The sequence below is a fragment of the Hippocampus comes genome, unplaced genomic scaffold (assembly GCF_001891065.2).
Source record: "Hippocampus comes isolate QL1 unplaced genomic scaffold, H_comes_QL1_v1.1 scaffold65, whole genome shotgun sequence".
Taxonomy (NCBI): Eukaryota; Metazoa; Chordata; class Actinopteri; order Syngnathiformes; family Syngnathidae; genus Hippocampus; species Hippocampus comes.
Genome location: NW_017804749.1, coordinates 95,341 through 109,126, shown reverse-complemented (window position 1 = coordinate 109,126; position 13,786 = coordinate 95,341). Strand labels below are relative to the sequence as shown.

At 43.5% G+C, this 13,786-nt stretch overlaps 9 protein-coding genes across 10 annotated transcripts; 5 read left to right on the top strand and 4 right to left on the bottom strand.

Moving 5' to 3' along the window:
• Positions 1 to 377: 377 nt before the first annotated feature.
• LOC109512168 (histone H2A-like) lies at positions 378 to 1,075 on the top strand. The gene has a single exon (XM_019863740.1). The coding sequence runs from the start codon at positions 429 to 431 to the stop codon at positions 813 to 815; it is 387 nt and encodes a 128-aa protein (XP_019719299.1). The 5' UTR covers positions 378 to 428; the 3' UTR covers positions 816 to 1,075.
• Positions 1,076 to 1,161: 86 nt separating this feature from the next.
• On the top strand, positions 1,162 to 2,196 carry LOC109512502 (histone H4). The gene has a single exon (XM_019864346.1). It carries the CDS (start codon positions 1,657 to 1,659, stop codon positions 1,966 to 1,968), a length of 312 nt encoding a protein of 103 aa, XP_019719905.1. The 5' UTR covers positions 1,162 to 1,656; the 3' UTR covers positions 1,969 to 2,196.
• An 8-nt stretch (positions 2,197 to 2,204) lies between these two features.
• On the top strand, positions 2,205 to 5,825 carry LOC109511752 (gastrula zinc finger protein XlCGF57.1-like). Of its 2 annotated transcripts, XM_019863155.1 has the most exons (3): positions 2,205 to 2,827; positions 3,791 to 4,782; positions 5,119 to 5,825. In XM_019863155.1, the coding sequence occupies exons 1-3, from the start codon at positions 2,704 to 2,706 to the stop codon at positions 5,338 to 5,340; spliced, it is 1,338 nt and encodes a 445-aa protein (XP_019718714.1). In that variant the 5' UTR covers positions 2,205 to 2,703; the 3' UTR covers positions 5,341 to 5,825. The 2 variants fall into 2 exon arrangements, with proteins under 2 accessions (XP_019718714.1, XP_019718632.1); XM_019863073.1 differs by having other exon boundaries at positions 3,791 to 5,825.
• Positions 5,826 to 6,010: 185 nt separating this feature from the next.
• LOC109512089 (histone H3) lies at positions 6,011 to 7,191 on the bottom strand. The gene has a single exon (XM_019863624.1). The coding sequence runs from the start codon at positions 6,539 to 6,541 to the stop codon at positions 6,131 to 6,133; it is 411 nt and encodes a 136-aa protein (XP_019719183.1). The 5' UTR covers positions 6,542 to 7,191; the 3' UTR covers positions 6,011 to 6,130.
• Positions 7,192 to 7,215: 24 nt separating this feature from the next.
• LOC109512015 (histone H1-like) lies at positions 7,216 to 8,761 on the bottom strand. Its single transcript, XM_019863511.1, has one exon. The coding sequence runs from the start codon at positions 8,051 to 8,053 to the stop codon at positions 7,445 to 7,447; it is 609 nt and encodes a 202-aa protein (XP_019719070.1). The 5' UTR covers positions 8,054 to 8,761; the 3' UTR covers positions 7,216 to 7,444.
• Positions 8,762 to 9,265: 504 nt separating this feature from the next.
• On the bottom strand, positions 9,266 to 10,769 carry LOC109512428 (histone H4-like). Its single transcript, XM_019864238.1, has 2 exons — positions 9,687 to 10,769; positions 9,266 to 9,550 (listed from the first exon to the last, which is right to left on the bottom strand). The coding sequence occupies exon 1, from the start codon at positions 10,195 to 10,197 to the stop codon at positions 9,886 to 9,888; it is 312 nt and encodes a 103-aa protein (XP_019719797.1). The 5' UTR covers positions 10,198 to 10,769; the 3' UTR covers positions 9,266 to 9,550; positions 9,687 to 9,885.
• Positions 10,770 to 10,943: 174 nt separating this feature from the next.
• Positions 10,944 to 11,398, bottom strand: LOC109522489 (histone H2A). The gene has a single exon (XM_019881502.1). It carries the CDS (start codon positions 11,241 to 11,243, stop codon positions 10,944 to 10,946), a length of 300 nt encoding a protein of 99 aa, XP_019737061.1. The 5' UTR covers positions 11,244 to 11,398.
• A 149-nt stretch (positions 11,399 to 11,547) lies between these two features.
• Positions 11,548 to 12,292, top strand: LOC109512316 (histone H2B-like). Its single transcript, XM_019863968.1, has one exon. It carries the CDS (start codon positions 11,701 to 11,703, stop codon positions 12,073 to 12,075), a length of 375 nt encoding a protein of 124 aa, XP_019719527.1. The 5' UTR covers positions 11,548 to 11,700; the 3' UTR covers positions 12,076 to 12,292.
• Positions 12,293 to 12,347: 55 nt separating this feature from the next.
• On the top strand, positions 12,348 to 13,737 carry LOC109512234 (histone H2A). Its single transcript, XM_019863867.1, has one exon. The coding sequence runs from the start codon at positions 13,118 to 13,120 to the stop codon at positions 13,502 to 13,504; it is 387 nt and encodes a 128-aa protein (XP_019719426.1). The 5' UTR covers positions 12,348 to 13,117; the 3' UTR covers positions 13,505 to 13,737.
• The last annotated feature ends 49 nt before the right edge of the window (positions 13,738 to 13,786 follow it).

Sequence of the window (13,786 nt, the reverse complement as noted above, 5' to 3'; positions counted from 1 at the left end):
GAATAAAACCCACAAGATCTAATCATGGTATTTGTATTTCGGTGATTATTATTATAGGGTCATCATTTACCTCCAGGTGATTTTTGACATTCTACTGCTGTATTTGTGGGTTGTTGTAATAATGATAAAAAGTGTTTGATAGAAGCCAGATAGAAATTGTTCAACATTAATATCATGGTGAAATGCGGGATAATACTGAAGAGAGTGATGTATGGTTTGATTCATTTCATTACACTTGAACGGCTGCTTCTGCAAAAATGAGAGACCGCAGCAGGGCGGTGAAACAAAGGTCTTTTCTGATTGGACAACAATTTTTCCGCTTCAACTAGCCAATCAATGAGCAGCAGGAGTGTGCATAAAGGGACTGCTCCCAACTGTAGATCTTAACCTCTTTTGAAACGTACATAGTGCACGTTGTTGTTACGAATATGTCTGGGCGAGGAAAAACCGGCGGCAAGGCTAGAGCCAAGGCCAAGACACGTTCCTCTCGTGCTGGACTTCAGTTCCCTGTTGGTCGCGTCCACAGACTCCTGCGTAGAGGTAACTATGCCCAGCGTGTCGGTGCCGGTGCTCCTGTCTACTTGGCGGCTGTACTCGAGTACTTGACCGCTGAAATCTTGGAGTTGGCCGGCAACGCTGCCCGAGACAACAAGAAGACCAGGATCATCCCCCGTCATCTGCAGTTGGCCGTCCGCAACGACGAGGAGCTCAACAAACTTCTTGGCGGAGTGACCATCGCCCAGGGTGGCGTGTTGCCAAATATTCAGGCAGTCCTTCTGCCCAAGAAGACTGAGAAAGCCGCCAAGTCCAAGTAAAGCTGAGACATAAACTACAACCCCCAAACGGCTCTTTTAAGAGCCATTCACTCGTGTCATCAAGAGTACAATTCCATATTTAAGCCAAAGGGACAATAATTATATTTAGTTCAGTGTACATCGTAGCTACTTAGAAAGATCTGGCAGTTGCAAAGCAATTATGTGTATTCTTGGACAGATGGAAGTACATCACGCCGTAGTCGATGCCAGCAACTCTTGCATTGCTATAAAGAGCTAATTAAACTCTAAATCGTACTGTCCACATTTCCAGTAAATATACAATCTTAATTGACAAGATTACAAATTGTACTGATTAAATTATAAAACGACACATTGCATCTATCGGGTATAAAACTGAAGACTAAGTGCCACATCTTGCCAATTACATATCTCAGGCCCAGTAAAAGTATACATACAATTTCATGCTATAGATGGTGTTGTATGCTGTCAGAAAATGTGCCACAAAACAGTTTTCACTTTTAAGATGAGCTGTTCATCTAATAACTTGATCCATGTTCACGTTTTGAAACGCTTCGTTTCGTGTGAACAGGGAAATTCTAAACGTATAAAATCCACCCAATAAGCCCCATGAAACTGGGTTTTATTTAAAATTCACACCAGGCAAAGTGAAACGCTCAATGAGGGATTTTTTACGGTTTCTGTTGATAGTAACAGAGGTAAGTAAAATAGTGTTTAGTCAAGGTGTGGGGGAAGGGCTGCTGAGTGACGTCTCACGCGCTGAATTGGGTCAGCTGTCCTCTCTCAGGTCCGCAGGGCTGGTTTTATAACTGTCGACTGGAACGAGCCAGATCATTCCACGAGTGTCTTTAACAGAACAACCATGTCCGGTCGAGGTAAGGGAGGCAAAGGTCTGGGCAAAGGGGGTGCTAAACGCCACCGCAAAGTCCTTCGGGACAACATCCAAGGCATCACCAAACCCGCAATTCGGCGTTTGGCTCGTCGCGGCGGAGTGAAACGTATTTCCGGTCTTATTTACGAAGAGACCCGGGGTGTGCTTAAAGTGTTCCTGGAGAACGTTATTCGTGACGCAGTCACCTACACTGAGCACGCCAAGAGGAAGACCGTTACCGCCATGGATGTAGTGTACGCCCTGAAGAGGCAGGGGCGTACTCTTTATGGCTTCGGTGGTTAATTCGTCACCCCGCTAAATTAACATAACCCAAAGGTCCTTTTAAGGGCCACACACTGCATTCTGTAAGAGTACATGTTCCCAGGTAATCTGTGCGATGAGTTGATGTGATGACGTGTGGCGATGTATTGAATGAATTGTTGGTGCTACTGACATAATTCTCAATACTGACATCCGAACCGTAAAACGTTATTGAAGGGCCATACATTTAATATGCAGTATATACTAATATTAATCTCCAAAATATAAATCGATCACAATGTTAAATGGTGATGATGCACTTATTTAGTACCATACCTACACCATATATTGTTCAAAGTGTTTTTGCCGAGCCTCAGATACCTTTTTTTTAAAGGACTGCACACTCATGTACAGTAGGTGGCGGTATGCACCAAAGAGGTCGTCTTCTAACGTCACAATGATCTGCTTCTCGGTGCAAATCTTTGACGAAGCTAACACAGGCGTTCACTAAATTGGTCCTGAATTAGTATTGAATGTCTCTGGACCAGCAAAACAGGACGCCCGTCACTAATTCGGTGGAGTAAGATTTCATCCGCTAAATCTTCGTGCCCACTTCAACTCGTCATAGTGCACGTTGAAGCGTCGCGGCCCGTTTTAGCTTTGGCTACCTTAGCTTAGCTTACTTTACTAGCTGCTAACAAGTCGAAGCGTTTGTGAGCAACGCATCGCAAAGCGGAGATCAAATGGGCGTAAAATGGTTCTGAGTTTGGTGTGAAAATGTGGGAAAGTAGGACGGAAGAGGACGAGGAGGATTTTTGTGGAACAAAACGGGAGAGCGAGCGACAACGTCAAAGGCTGGATGGAACTTTCAAGAAGCCTCGACTTGGGTTACACACAGCAGGTTTGTTCACGTCTCACCCTTGTTTAGGACATACATTCCAAGTTTCAAAACCATTCCTGTGTTTACTTACAGGCACCGTGTGACGTTATATTTAATATCACTTTATAATGTGTACAATGTGCCTGACCGTATTTTGGATTCGGGGGGTGTAGCCCGCATTTCAGAATATCTGAAAAGGTTATGGACAAGATACCATAGTTTTACTCAGTTTACATGGCATGTTTTGAAAATCTGAGATGAAGATATTTAACTGTTCCGTGCTTGTTTATCTTGGGGGTAAGATATGTAAACTGCAATTCTGAAGCACCGGAATTAAGTGTTTGGATGAGCGAGTACACTTTTTATCGAAGTCTGAGTGAAATCCCGTTAAAGCAGTTCCAATTTAAAGGCAAAATAGCAGACAAATTAATAAGTCTCTGGAGAGAAAGTTATTCACCATAATGCTACATGCACAGCTACATATGTCAGCCGGGGGACTGTAAAAGTATATAAATGAAGTCTACTGATTTTTTGCAATTCGAGTAATGTTATTTATATTTTTACAACAAATGCCTCAGTTTGGATTTTGATTCTTGAGATCTGCACAATGGATGTTCCCAAAATTACATTACTGTAATTAATTTTTTAGATCCTTTTTTGACTGAAATTTAGTTTGAATATGCAGTCTTAAAATAAGAACCAAAATCAAAACAACAATCTACACAAATATCCAAAATGAAAACATGTACTGCAAAGGAATAGGACAAAGTCAAACTTATTTAGATCTTACCCCTTCACTCTTATCAATGATACCAAATGATTAATCAAAAATGGCATTATTTATATTCATGTTTTGTGCTCTTTATTATTGTACATTTCATGTGATAAATTGGGTCTATGGTACATGTAGATCGTGGACCAAGGTGGTTACAAATGAGTGGAGACGATTTGGCTGATGTGCATTTGTCTTATTGTGTCTTGCAGACATCAGCGGCGATCTTAATCCATTTTCATCAGACGTTCAATCGAAATCCCTTCACATTAAAGAGGAAGTGGAGGATAAAGAGCCCCTCAAAATCAAAGAGGAGGAGGAAGAAGAGTTCCTGCACATAAAAGAGGAAGTGGAGGATAAAGACCGCCCCCTAATTAAAGATGATGAAGAAGAGTTTCTGCTCATTAAGGAGGAAGAGCAGGAGGATATCATCAAGGTCCGATTGACTGGTGTCTCTTGGAAGACTGAAGATGAAGGTCTCAGTGATGAAGATCTAAGTGAGGAAAGCAGAGTGGTGGAACCACCAAGCAGCATCTTACGTCAACCCACGACAACAGAGAGTGATCGAGACCACTGTGTAGGATCACCAGAAGACGAACTCTTAGCTCCACTATCGGAGAGTGACGATGCAATGTCACACTCTCGTGATGAAGATGATGATGACGACGACGACGAACGCTTTGTGAAAAACGTAGGTTATGAGTGCCATTTGAAAAGTCATGTGATTAGCCATACTGGTGAGAAACCTTTTGTCTGCCCAGTTTGTGGCCAAACATTCTCTCGTAAACACTCTCTAACGACACACTCAAGAAAACACACCGGAGAGAAACCTTTTGCCTGTTCAGTTTGTGGTCAGACATTCTCACGCAGACATGTTTTGACAGTACACAAAAGAACACACACTGGAGAGAAACCCTTTGCTTGTGCAGTTTGTGGTCAAACATTCTCTGTGAATGGGAGCTTGAGAAGACACATGAGAACACACACTGTGGATAATCCCTTTGTCTGCTCAGTTTGTGGTCAAGGATTCCCTGAAAAGGACCAATTAAATATACACACAAGAACCCACACTGGTGAAAAATGTTTAACCTGTTCAGCTTGTGGTCAAACGTTCACTCAGAGAGGAGCCTTATTATGTCACATAAGAACACACACTGGTGAGAAACCTTTTGCCTGTTCAGTTTGTGGCCAAAAATTCTCTCATAAGCGAAACCTAAAAAGCCATACAAGGACACACACAGGCGAGAAACCGTTTGCCTGCTCAGTTTGTGGGCAAACATTCTCTCGTAAACAAGCTCTGACAACACACTCGAGAAAGCACACTGGAGAGAAACCGTTTGCCTGCTCAGTTTGCAGTCAAAGATTCTCCCGTAGGCATGTTTTAATTGCTCATAAAAGAACACACAGTGGAGAGAAACCTTTTCCATGCTCAGTGTGTGGTCAAAGATTCTCAAAAAAGGGATCCATTAAAAGTCATATGAGAACACACACTGGTGAAAAACCATTTGCCTGCTCAGTCTGTGGTCAAAGATTCTCTCTCAAGGGAAACTTAACAAGCCACACGAGAACACACACTGGCGAGAAACCTTTTTCCTGCTCAGTCTGTGGTCAGAGATTCTCTCAGAAGGGAACTTTAATATGTCACACGAGAACACACACTGGAGAAAAACCCTATGCCTGCTCAGACTGTGGTCAAAGATTCTATCAGAAGGGTAACTTTAAGAGACACAAGTGTGCTGGTGATAAAAGAAGTGATAAGTAGAACTGTCCTGATATTTATCAGGTTGTTGACTTGATCGCAGCTGGGCTTGTGGTTCTGTCAGACTTTTCAACCATCATCCGAGCAGGCTTCACCAATTAAGGGGTTTGATGGGGCAGCTCAAACTTTGTCACCTGTCTGACTGAGGGAATGAAAAAAAGTGACAATTTTGTATTCTACCCCGCTTATTGTATTTTATCTACCTTCTTATATTGTGTGTACCTTTTAAAAGTTTCCCATGGGCATGTGTTGTGAATGACCACTTGTGTTAAAACCTATCAAGGTATGCATCTGCCTTGCCCAGTTTTTATGTGCATATCCAAGAACTAAAGGATTAATTGAAATTGTGTAACCCCAACCCTATAACATAGTTTATTTGCACTGTATATATAAGATAAACACCTTATAACTGAAATGTAAATAAAGGGCTGAATGTGCAACTGACTCTCCACACTCCCATACTTGGGAATCACAGCACTTGTGCCAAACAACTTCTCTCGACAATGCTGAATAGCTTGCAGTCCTCGAGAATAATGTTGAGTAGTGCCTGCTCAAACAACGCCTTCCTAGAACCTTGATTGTTAAACATACAATACAATACAAGCTGACTTATATAGTGCTTTCACAACAGCCTGTTGTGAAAGCGCTATATGCAGTAAAGGCATCAGAAACTTCATTTTGGTTATTTGCACGTACAAGCACTAACTGCCGTCATGTAACGTAGTCCGGACGTGACTCTTAGTTGCAAGTGTGATGGCCCTTAAAAGAGCCGTTGGGGTTGTGTCAAGAAAGCTTACGCCCTCTCGCCACGGATGCGACGAGCCAGCTGGATGTCTTTGGGCATGATGGTAACCCTCTTGGCGTGGATAGCGCACAGATTGGTGTCCTCGAATAGACCGACGAGGTAAGCCTCACTGGCCTCCTGCAAAGCCATGACGGCTGAGCTCTGGAAGCGCAGGTCGGTCTTGAAGTCCTGAGCAATCTCCCTGACCAATCGCTGGAAGGGCAGCTTGCGGATGAGCAGCTCGGTGGACTTCTGGTAACGACGGATCTCGCGAAGGGCCACAGTACCGGGCCTATAACGATGAGGTTTCTTCACACCGCCGGTGGCCGGGGCGCTCTTGCGGGCAGCTTTGGTAGCCAGTTGCTTCCTCGGTGCCTTACCGCCGGTGGATTTACGAGCTGTTTGCTTCGTTCTTGCCATTTTCCTCGAGCGCTAGTTTGCAACAAGTGAGAATGCTGAAAGGTCCACGAGCTCCAGGTTTTATCCAGGCGAGGCAACGCTGATTGGTGCGGTTTGGAAGAGCGCGCGCCAAATCTGCTTGAACATTGGACGGACACGAATTTAAATTGAACCAATGGGCACTCAGTACAACTGACCAACGGCTCGCGAAACAGAAGGAAGGAAAATGCGTTTGGCATCTTCATTTGTGAGTTGACTTGAAATGTTTCATCTTCATTAACTGAACGTTTTGGAAATGTGTGAAGTGAGAAAGCGATAATTATTATACTTGCATTACCCAGATATTATTTGGGGTTGATGATGTTTTGTGTTCAAAGAGGTGTTGTTGAAAACCTGAATATATATCAGTCATTCTATAAGGAACAGAATAAGTACAGAATTGTACCAAAATAAACCTTATTAAAAAAACAACAAAAACATTCACCTGAAGGCGTTGCTTTAAAAATAAGTATATCTGCATCATTTATTAAAAACAAATGTGACATCCTGACTGCAGACCAGACAATCAAATTTACACCCCAAAAGCCCTCAGGAGCAAAAATGGCTGATAGAAATGACTTATTCGTCAACTCAGTCGACCGATGACTTCTTAAAAGTTCATGTTAATTTTGCTGAATGATTTTTAGTAGAGTGTATTATGTAGGACGTTTTGTCCCAACTCCAAGAAATCTGATATATACAATAAAGACAGATAATTGTGTAACAAAATATACTTATTTCAAAACTAAAGGACACCAAAATGTTTTGAGCAAAAACAATCAACCCTGCAGTTATCATACAACTATCGGGAGTATTGAAAACTGGAAGGCTCTTTAAATATGTGGTGGCTCTTAAAAGAGCCTTTTGCATAAAAGGTATGCTGAATTACTTCTTCGATGCAGCCTTCTTGACGGTTTTAGGCTTGGCGGCCTTTTTGGAGGGGGTCTTCTTCGCGGCGGCAGTTTTCTTGGCCGCGGGAGCTTTTTTGGGCGTGACTGTTTTCTTGGTGCTCTTGGCGGGTTTCTTCGTTTTCTTGGGCGACGCAGCCTTCTTGGTAACCTTCTTGGCGGCAGTCTTCGCTGGGGTAGTTTTGGGCTTTTTGCTCGGTGCGGCCTTCTTGACGGCAGCTTTCTTAGCCTTGGCCGCGGGTTTCTTCACCTTTGCGGGCGCCTTGACTGCCTTCGTTTCGGTCTTCTTGTTCATCTTGAAAGAGCCGGAGGCACCGGTGCCCTTGGTCTGAACTATTGCTCCCTTCGCCACCATGCTCTTGATGACGGTTTTGAGGCGAGCTTTGTTCTTCTCTACATCGTAGCCTTTGCTAGCCAAATACTTCTTGAGCGCGGCCAGGGAGACGCCATTGCGCTCCTTCGACGCCGCGACGGCCTGTAGGATTAGTTCGCTGGCGCTAAGGCCCGGCGATTTGGGCTTGGGCGCTGCTTTCTTCTTAGCGTTGCTTTTCGCCGGGGCGGCTGGTGCTGGAGCTACTTCCGCCATCGTCTTAGCTGCCTGCTGTCCAACAAAAATGTTAATGTTCGGCCACCGGGAGAGACAGTACTTAAGTACCACATGAGAACCGTAGAGAGTCAAGCTATGGGAACGAACGCGATCAAAGTGCGTTGACTTGTGTTTTCTGTTCACACTTTGAACGGTGAAAAATCACCCTAGATATTATTCGAAACAGTCAGATTGATTCGAAGTGATAGAAATGAAGTATTTCTCCACATCGAAGTGGTTTACAGCTCTCTGACTTGCTTTAGTTTTTTTGTAGAGCCTCCAAACGGCACCTCTTCACTGGCGTGAACGATGGTTGGAGGACTTTCCTTACTTGATAAACCGCTAAAAGATTGAAAATTGCTCACAAGGCACAAAAAAAATGTTTTACAGATGACAAGGCATGCTTGTACAGAAATCCAAAGGGCAAACAGACATATGTTTCTGATTATTTTAGAGAAAGACAAGTTTTTTTTTGGTGGCAGCAAACACACTGAAGCTTCTCAGGTACTGCTTGCTGTTAATGTTTCAAGAACATTTTGTATGGGGGAAAAATAATTGAAGATTATAATGTTTTACTAATTCATATATTTAAATGCAAACGAGAAAAAAACATGCACATTGCTAAATTGTAAAATAAAACTGGCGCAATGAAGCCATCATGCACTTGTGTATATATGTAGATATGTTTTGTAAATTACTGATTTTATATTTGTTGATGTGATAATGCCATAACTATATATGTTAACCCAGGCGTCTCCATTATCATGCATTTTGTGAATAAAATACTGTTTTGCTTTCCCTTGATGAATTTGCTACATGTATTTCCATTCTATTACCATATACAGTATCATTATTGTACAGAGAGAGAATTTGGTCAAAATTATTGGTCCAATTCTGTTAATGTAAGAAAACCCCACAGTGGTTCAAACACACTGGTTTAATACATTTAAATGGCAAATATAATAATATACGAAAAATGACTTAAAATAAATGAATATATATGTCCCAGGCGGTCAATTCATTGTCAATATTTTTACCCGCCATGATTCATTAGTTCGCCTTTCTAAATGAATATTTTGAATCTTCGATTGTTTAATGGTATCATTTGCTTATGGTATCATTTGCTCTTTCTCCACACAATTTTTATTTGGCATACTTTCACACATTGCTTCATGCTTTGTGATGTGGAAATACATAGAATAAGAGACTTTATTCTTGGAAGACTTTTATTAGATTACAGAGGAGAAAAATAGTTATAATTTTATATACTGCTATTACACTATTAATCTTATATGGAGATTTGAATACCATAACTGAATTAGAATGACGGATGGGTTAATTTCGTAAAATTAATTGCAACGGAGCTCCATCCAGAGGGTCGATCCTCCTGTTGAATTTGGCCGTTTAGTGTATCATGTAATGACCTACCAAACAATTCAGTTTACAAAAAAGAAATACATGGTGTTCACATGTTGGGGATTTATCCAGAAAATGAATCTGGCATTGGAGAAACTGCATGTCAGCGTCTCCTCTCATACTCATACATGGGGGTGTTTTGAGAGAAGTTATCTCCAGATTTATGCAAGACATGGTTATAGTGTGCCACCTATAATGTACAACAAAATTCAGTAACTTGCCTAATTTGTTCTGTTGGCTGCATGTAATTATATATTAGATTCGGGCTGCATTTTCATTGGCAGGGCAGCAACAAGATAAAATCATAATCATCTTCCATCTTCGAAGAAGTATTTGCATGGAACTTAGAGCTCTTTTTGAGTTGGTGTGTGGCCCTTAAAAGGACCTTTGTGTTGTTTCGGCGCCGGATGGAAAACTCAACCGCCGAAGCCGTAGAGAGTGCGTCCCTGTCTCTTGAGCGCATACACGACATCCATAGCGGTCACCGTCTTCCTCTTGGCATGTTCCGTGTAGGTTACGGCGTCGCGGCTGACGTTTTCAAGGAAGTCCTTGAGGACCCCGCGAGTCTCCTCGTAGATGAGACCGGAGATACGCTTCACCCCACCACGGCGAGCCAGACGGCGGATAGCTGGCTTAGTGATGCCCTGAATGTTGTCACGAAGAACCTTACGGTGACGCTTTGCACCGCCTTTACCCAAACCTTTGCCTCCCTTGCCTCTGCCAGACATTGTATCACGTCAGCGAAAACACAGATTACCTTCAACCTACTGAGGAGACCCTTATTATGAAGGAGACCCTTATTATGAAATAGCACTGCGGACCTGAGAGAGGACAGCTGACCCAATTGTGCACCAGAAACGTCACTCAGCAGCCCTTCTCCCATGCCCTGTATAAACATATTTACCTTTGTTTGTAGTAACAGGAACAACTTGTGCTGAAGTTGTTCTCCTTTGGGTGATGTGAATTTATACGTTGGCAATTCCCCTTGTTCGCATTAAAGGAAGCTTTCATACTAGAAACACGAGTACTAATTAGATCGACAGCTTATGTTAGTAAAGCACTGGACACATTTGGTAGCTCTAAGACTCAACTATCATTTTTACAAGCGATGATGTTGAAATAAGACTATTTTAAAATGTATTTATCACAATCGTGTTGTTCTACTTATGATACTGAATCCGTATTTAGCGTCAACGCCTACCATAAGGGATGGCAAGCAGTTTCATCATAAGTGGGCCACATACTAGTTGCGATTTCTGGAATGGCCCCCATGAACTAAAGTATAGTCACTGACTCATATTTCTACATACATATTTCCACCTGTACTTCGCTGTTAATGCATATATTTTGGACAAATTTAAATATGGGTTTTTTCAAAACATTTTATCAGTATTTAACAACCAAGCCACTTGGTTTAAATACACACAGAATGGTACTCTTCATGAAATTGGTAGGTGGCTCTGAAAAGAGCCGTTTAGGTGGTTGGAGTAGATCCCTGCTCATTACTTAGACTTGGCTGGCTTCTCGGTCTTTTTGGGTAGAAGGTTTTCTTGTTGTCGGGAGCCGCATTGCCAGCCAACTCCAGAATTTCGGCGGTCAGATATTCGAGGACGGCCGCCAGATACACAGGGGCGCCCGCACCAATGCGCTCGCCATAATTTCCTTTACGGAGAAGCCTATGTACACGTCCGACTGGAAACTGAAGCCCAGCTCGGGATGAACGAGTCTTGGCCTTGGCTCTAGCTTTACCACCGGTTTTACCACGTCCAGACATGACGGAAATATTCTATTTCAGTTCTATGTGTGTGTAACACGTAGGGTCCTCCTGAGTCAAGAGTATCCATTATATGGAGGCCGTTGCAGGTCAATCATTGGTTAGCTGAAGCGGAGATTTGGTTGTCCAATCATCAGCGAGATGTAGGTGTACTGTGAGCAGTTTACTATTTTACAAAGCCCTCATTCTAATCAAGAGAGCATTTACAAGTCAGTGACAGTGCCTTTGAAAAAAGGTAACATTTCATCATCATAAAACGTAGTTTGGTAACGCTTCCCATACAAACAAAGGCTCTACCCACGTGATCAGAAACCGCTATTCTAACTGACCTGTAAAACCTCCCGGTGAGCGATCCTGATTCCAGCCAATCAGAGAGTGGCGTTTGCACAGCGTGATTTGCAAGACAGCGTCTATAATAACACCGGTTCCTAAACTGCACCCTCACCCTCGAATCAACATGCCTGAACCAGCCAAGTCCGCACCCAAGAAGGGGTCAAAGAAAGCAGTCACCAAGTCTGCCGGCAAGCCGGGACGTAGACGAAAGAAGGGGAGGAAGGAAAGCTATGCCATCTACGTCTACAAGGTGCTCAAGCAGGTTCATCCCGATACTGGGATTTCTTCCAAGGCGATGAGTATCATGAACTCCTTCGTGAACGATATTTTTGAGCGCATCGCATCCGAGGCATCTCGTCTGGCTCATTACAACAAGCGCTCGACCATCTCGTCCCGGGAGATCCAGACTGCTGTGCGCCTCTTGCTGCCTGGCGAACTGGCCAAGCACGCCGTGTCTGAGGGTACCAAAGCTGTCACCAAGTATACCAGCTCAAAGTAAATTGACTTTAGGTCAACAACACAACGGCTCTTTTAAGAGCCACCCACCTTCTTTCAAGAGCGTGCTTTCCTTTTTACTACTCTTATGCAGATCCGCGCCTATTATCGACGCTTGTGGCTGGCGGGGTTGAGCTATTATTTGCTTCAAGGCATTGCTGAACCAAAAGCAATTATGGACTAGCTCGTTATTAACAGATTAAAGAACTAACTTTATCCTTATTATTATTATTATTATTATTGTTGGAGATTGAGTTAATCGCACTTTTAGAACATTGGAAGATTGGAAATGATTAATTCCAGACTGGTACAGTTTCGCACTTTCAAAACCGCACATGTGAAACCCAATTTACCATGAAATTATACTGAAACTCCAGCCTCCGCCCTTTGAAAAGTAGCTGTACCTATTGTGCACGGTGCACGATGATACAACGTTTCACCGTGAAAGGCAGAAGACAAAAATATGTTCTGATAATTGAAGTCCTGGAAATCTTTTTTCCAGCCAATTCGATAGTAACCCTTATAAATGAACGGATTGCTTTATTCTTTCTATGGATAAGCGCTAATTGAGACATGCACATAAAGCAGCTTTTAGGAATACAGAAATGTCTCATTTAGTTGCAAATGTGGTGGCTCTAAAAAGAGCCCTTGGGTCAAAGCTTCAGCTCTCTCTCCACGGATACGACGGGCCAGCTGGATGTCTTTCGGCCTTATAGTGACCATTTTGGCGTGAATAGCGCACAGGCTGGTGTCCTCGAACAAACGAATCGGGACGCTCCTTTACGCCAGCCAATCCTGATTGGTGCGCAGCTCGTACTGAAGGTCAGCCCCCCCCCCCCCGGAAGAGAGAACCCCTGCCACACCGATCGCTGCCAATTGGGGGGCTTCTGTTTAAATTGAACCGCCAAAATACGAAGTCCCTCCGCGCGCTGAAAGCCTCTTTCCTGGTTGGTCGAACTCAAACGCCCCGGGCATTCTGCGGCTATTAAAGCCGGACTTCTACCGCCGAGGGCTACATTTTCTTTGATTTGCAGAGAAGGGACACAATGAGCGGAAGAGGGAAAACTGGAGGCAAGGCCAGAGCAAAGGCTAAGACCCGTTCCTCCCGTGCCGGTCTGCAATTTCCAGTCGGTCGTGTGCACAGACTGCTGCGTAAAGGTAATTATGCCCAGCGCGTAGGTGCTGGTGCCCCCGTGTATTTGGCGGCCGTGCTCGAATACTTGACTGCTGAAATCTTGGAGTTGGCCGGCAACGCTGCCCGCGACAACAAGAAGACCAGGATCATCCCCCGCCACCTGCAGCTGGCCGTCCGCAACGACGAGGAGCTCAACAAACTCCTTGGCGGAGTCACCATCGCCCAGGGCGGCGTGTTGCCTAACATCCAGGCCGTTCTTCTGCCCAAGAAGACCGAGAAGGCTGCCAAGTCGAAATAGAAACACACTTCCCAATCCCAAAACGGCTCTTTTAAGAGCCACCCACTTTATCTCTGGAGAGCCTTACTCCCTTAAACAATTAAATGTATACAGGTACATACATACTGCCCGTACGTGGTGTTAAAACGCACTGCATGTTGTCATTGTCAATATCCAATACATCCTATCTATCTAGAGAACATTAAAATAGAGAACTACTCAAAGCTGCATCGCTAAAGAAAAATAAGTATAAAGATAGAAATATAAAAAGTGGCAAATAAGCATTCATCCATTTTCTAACCA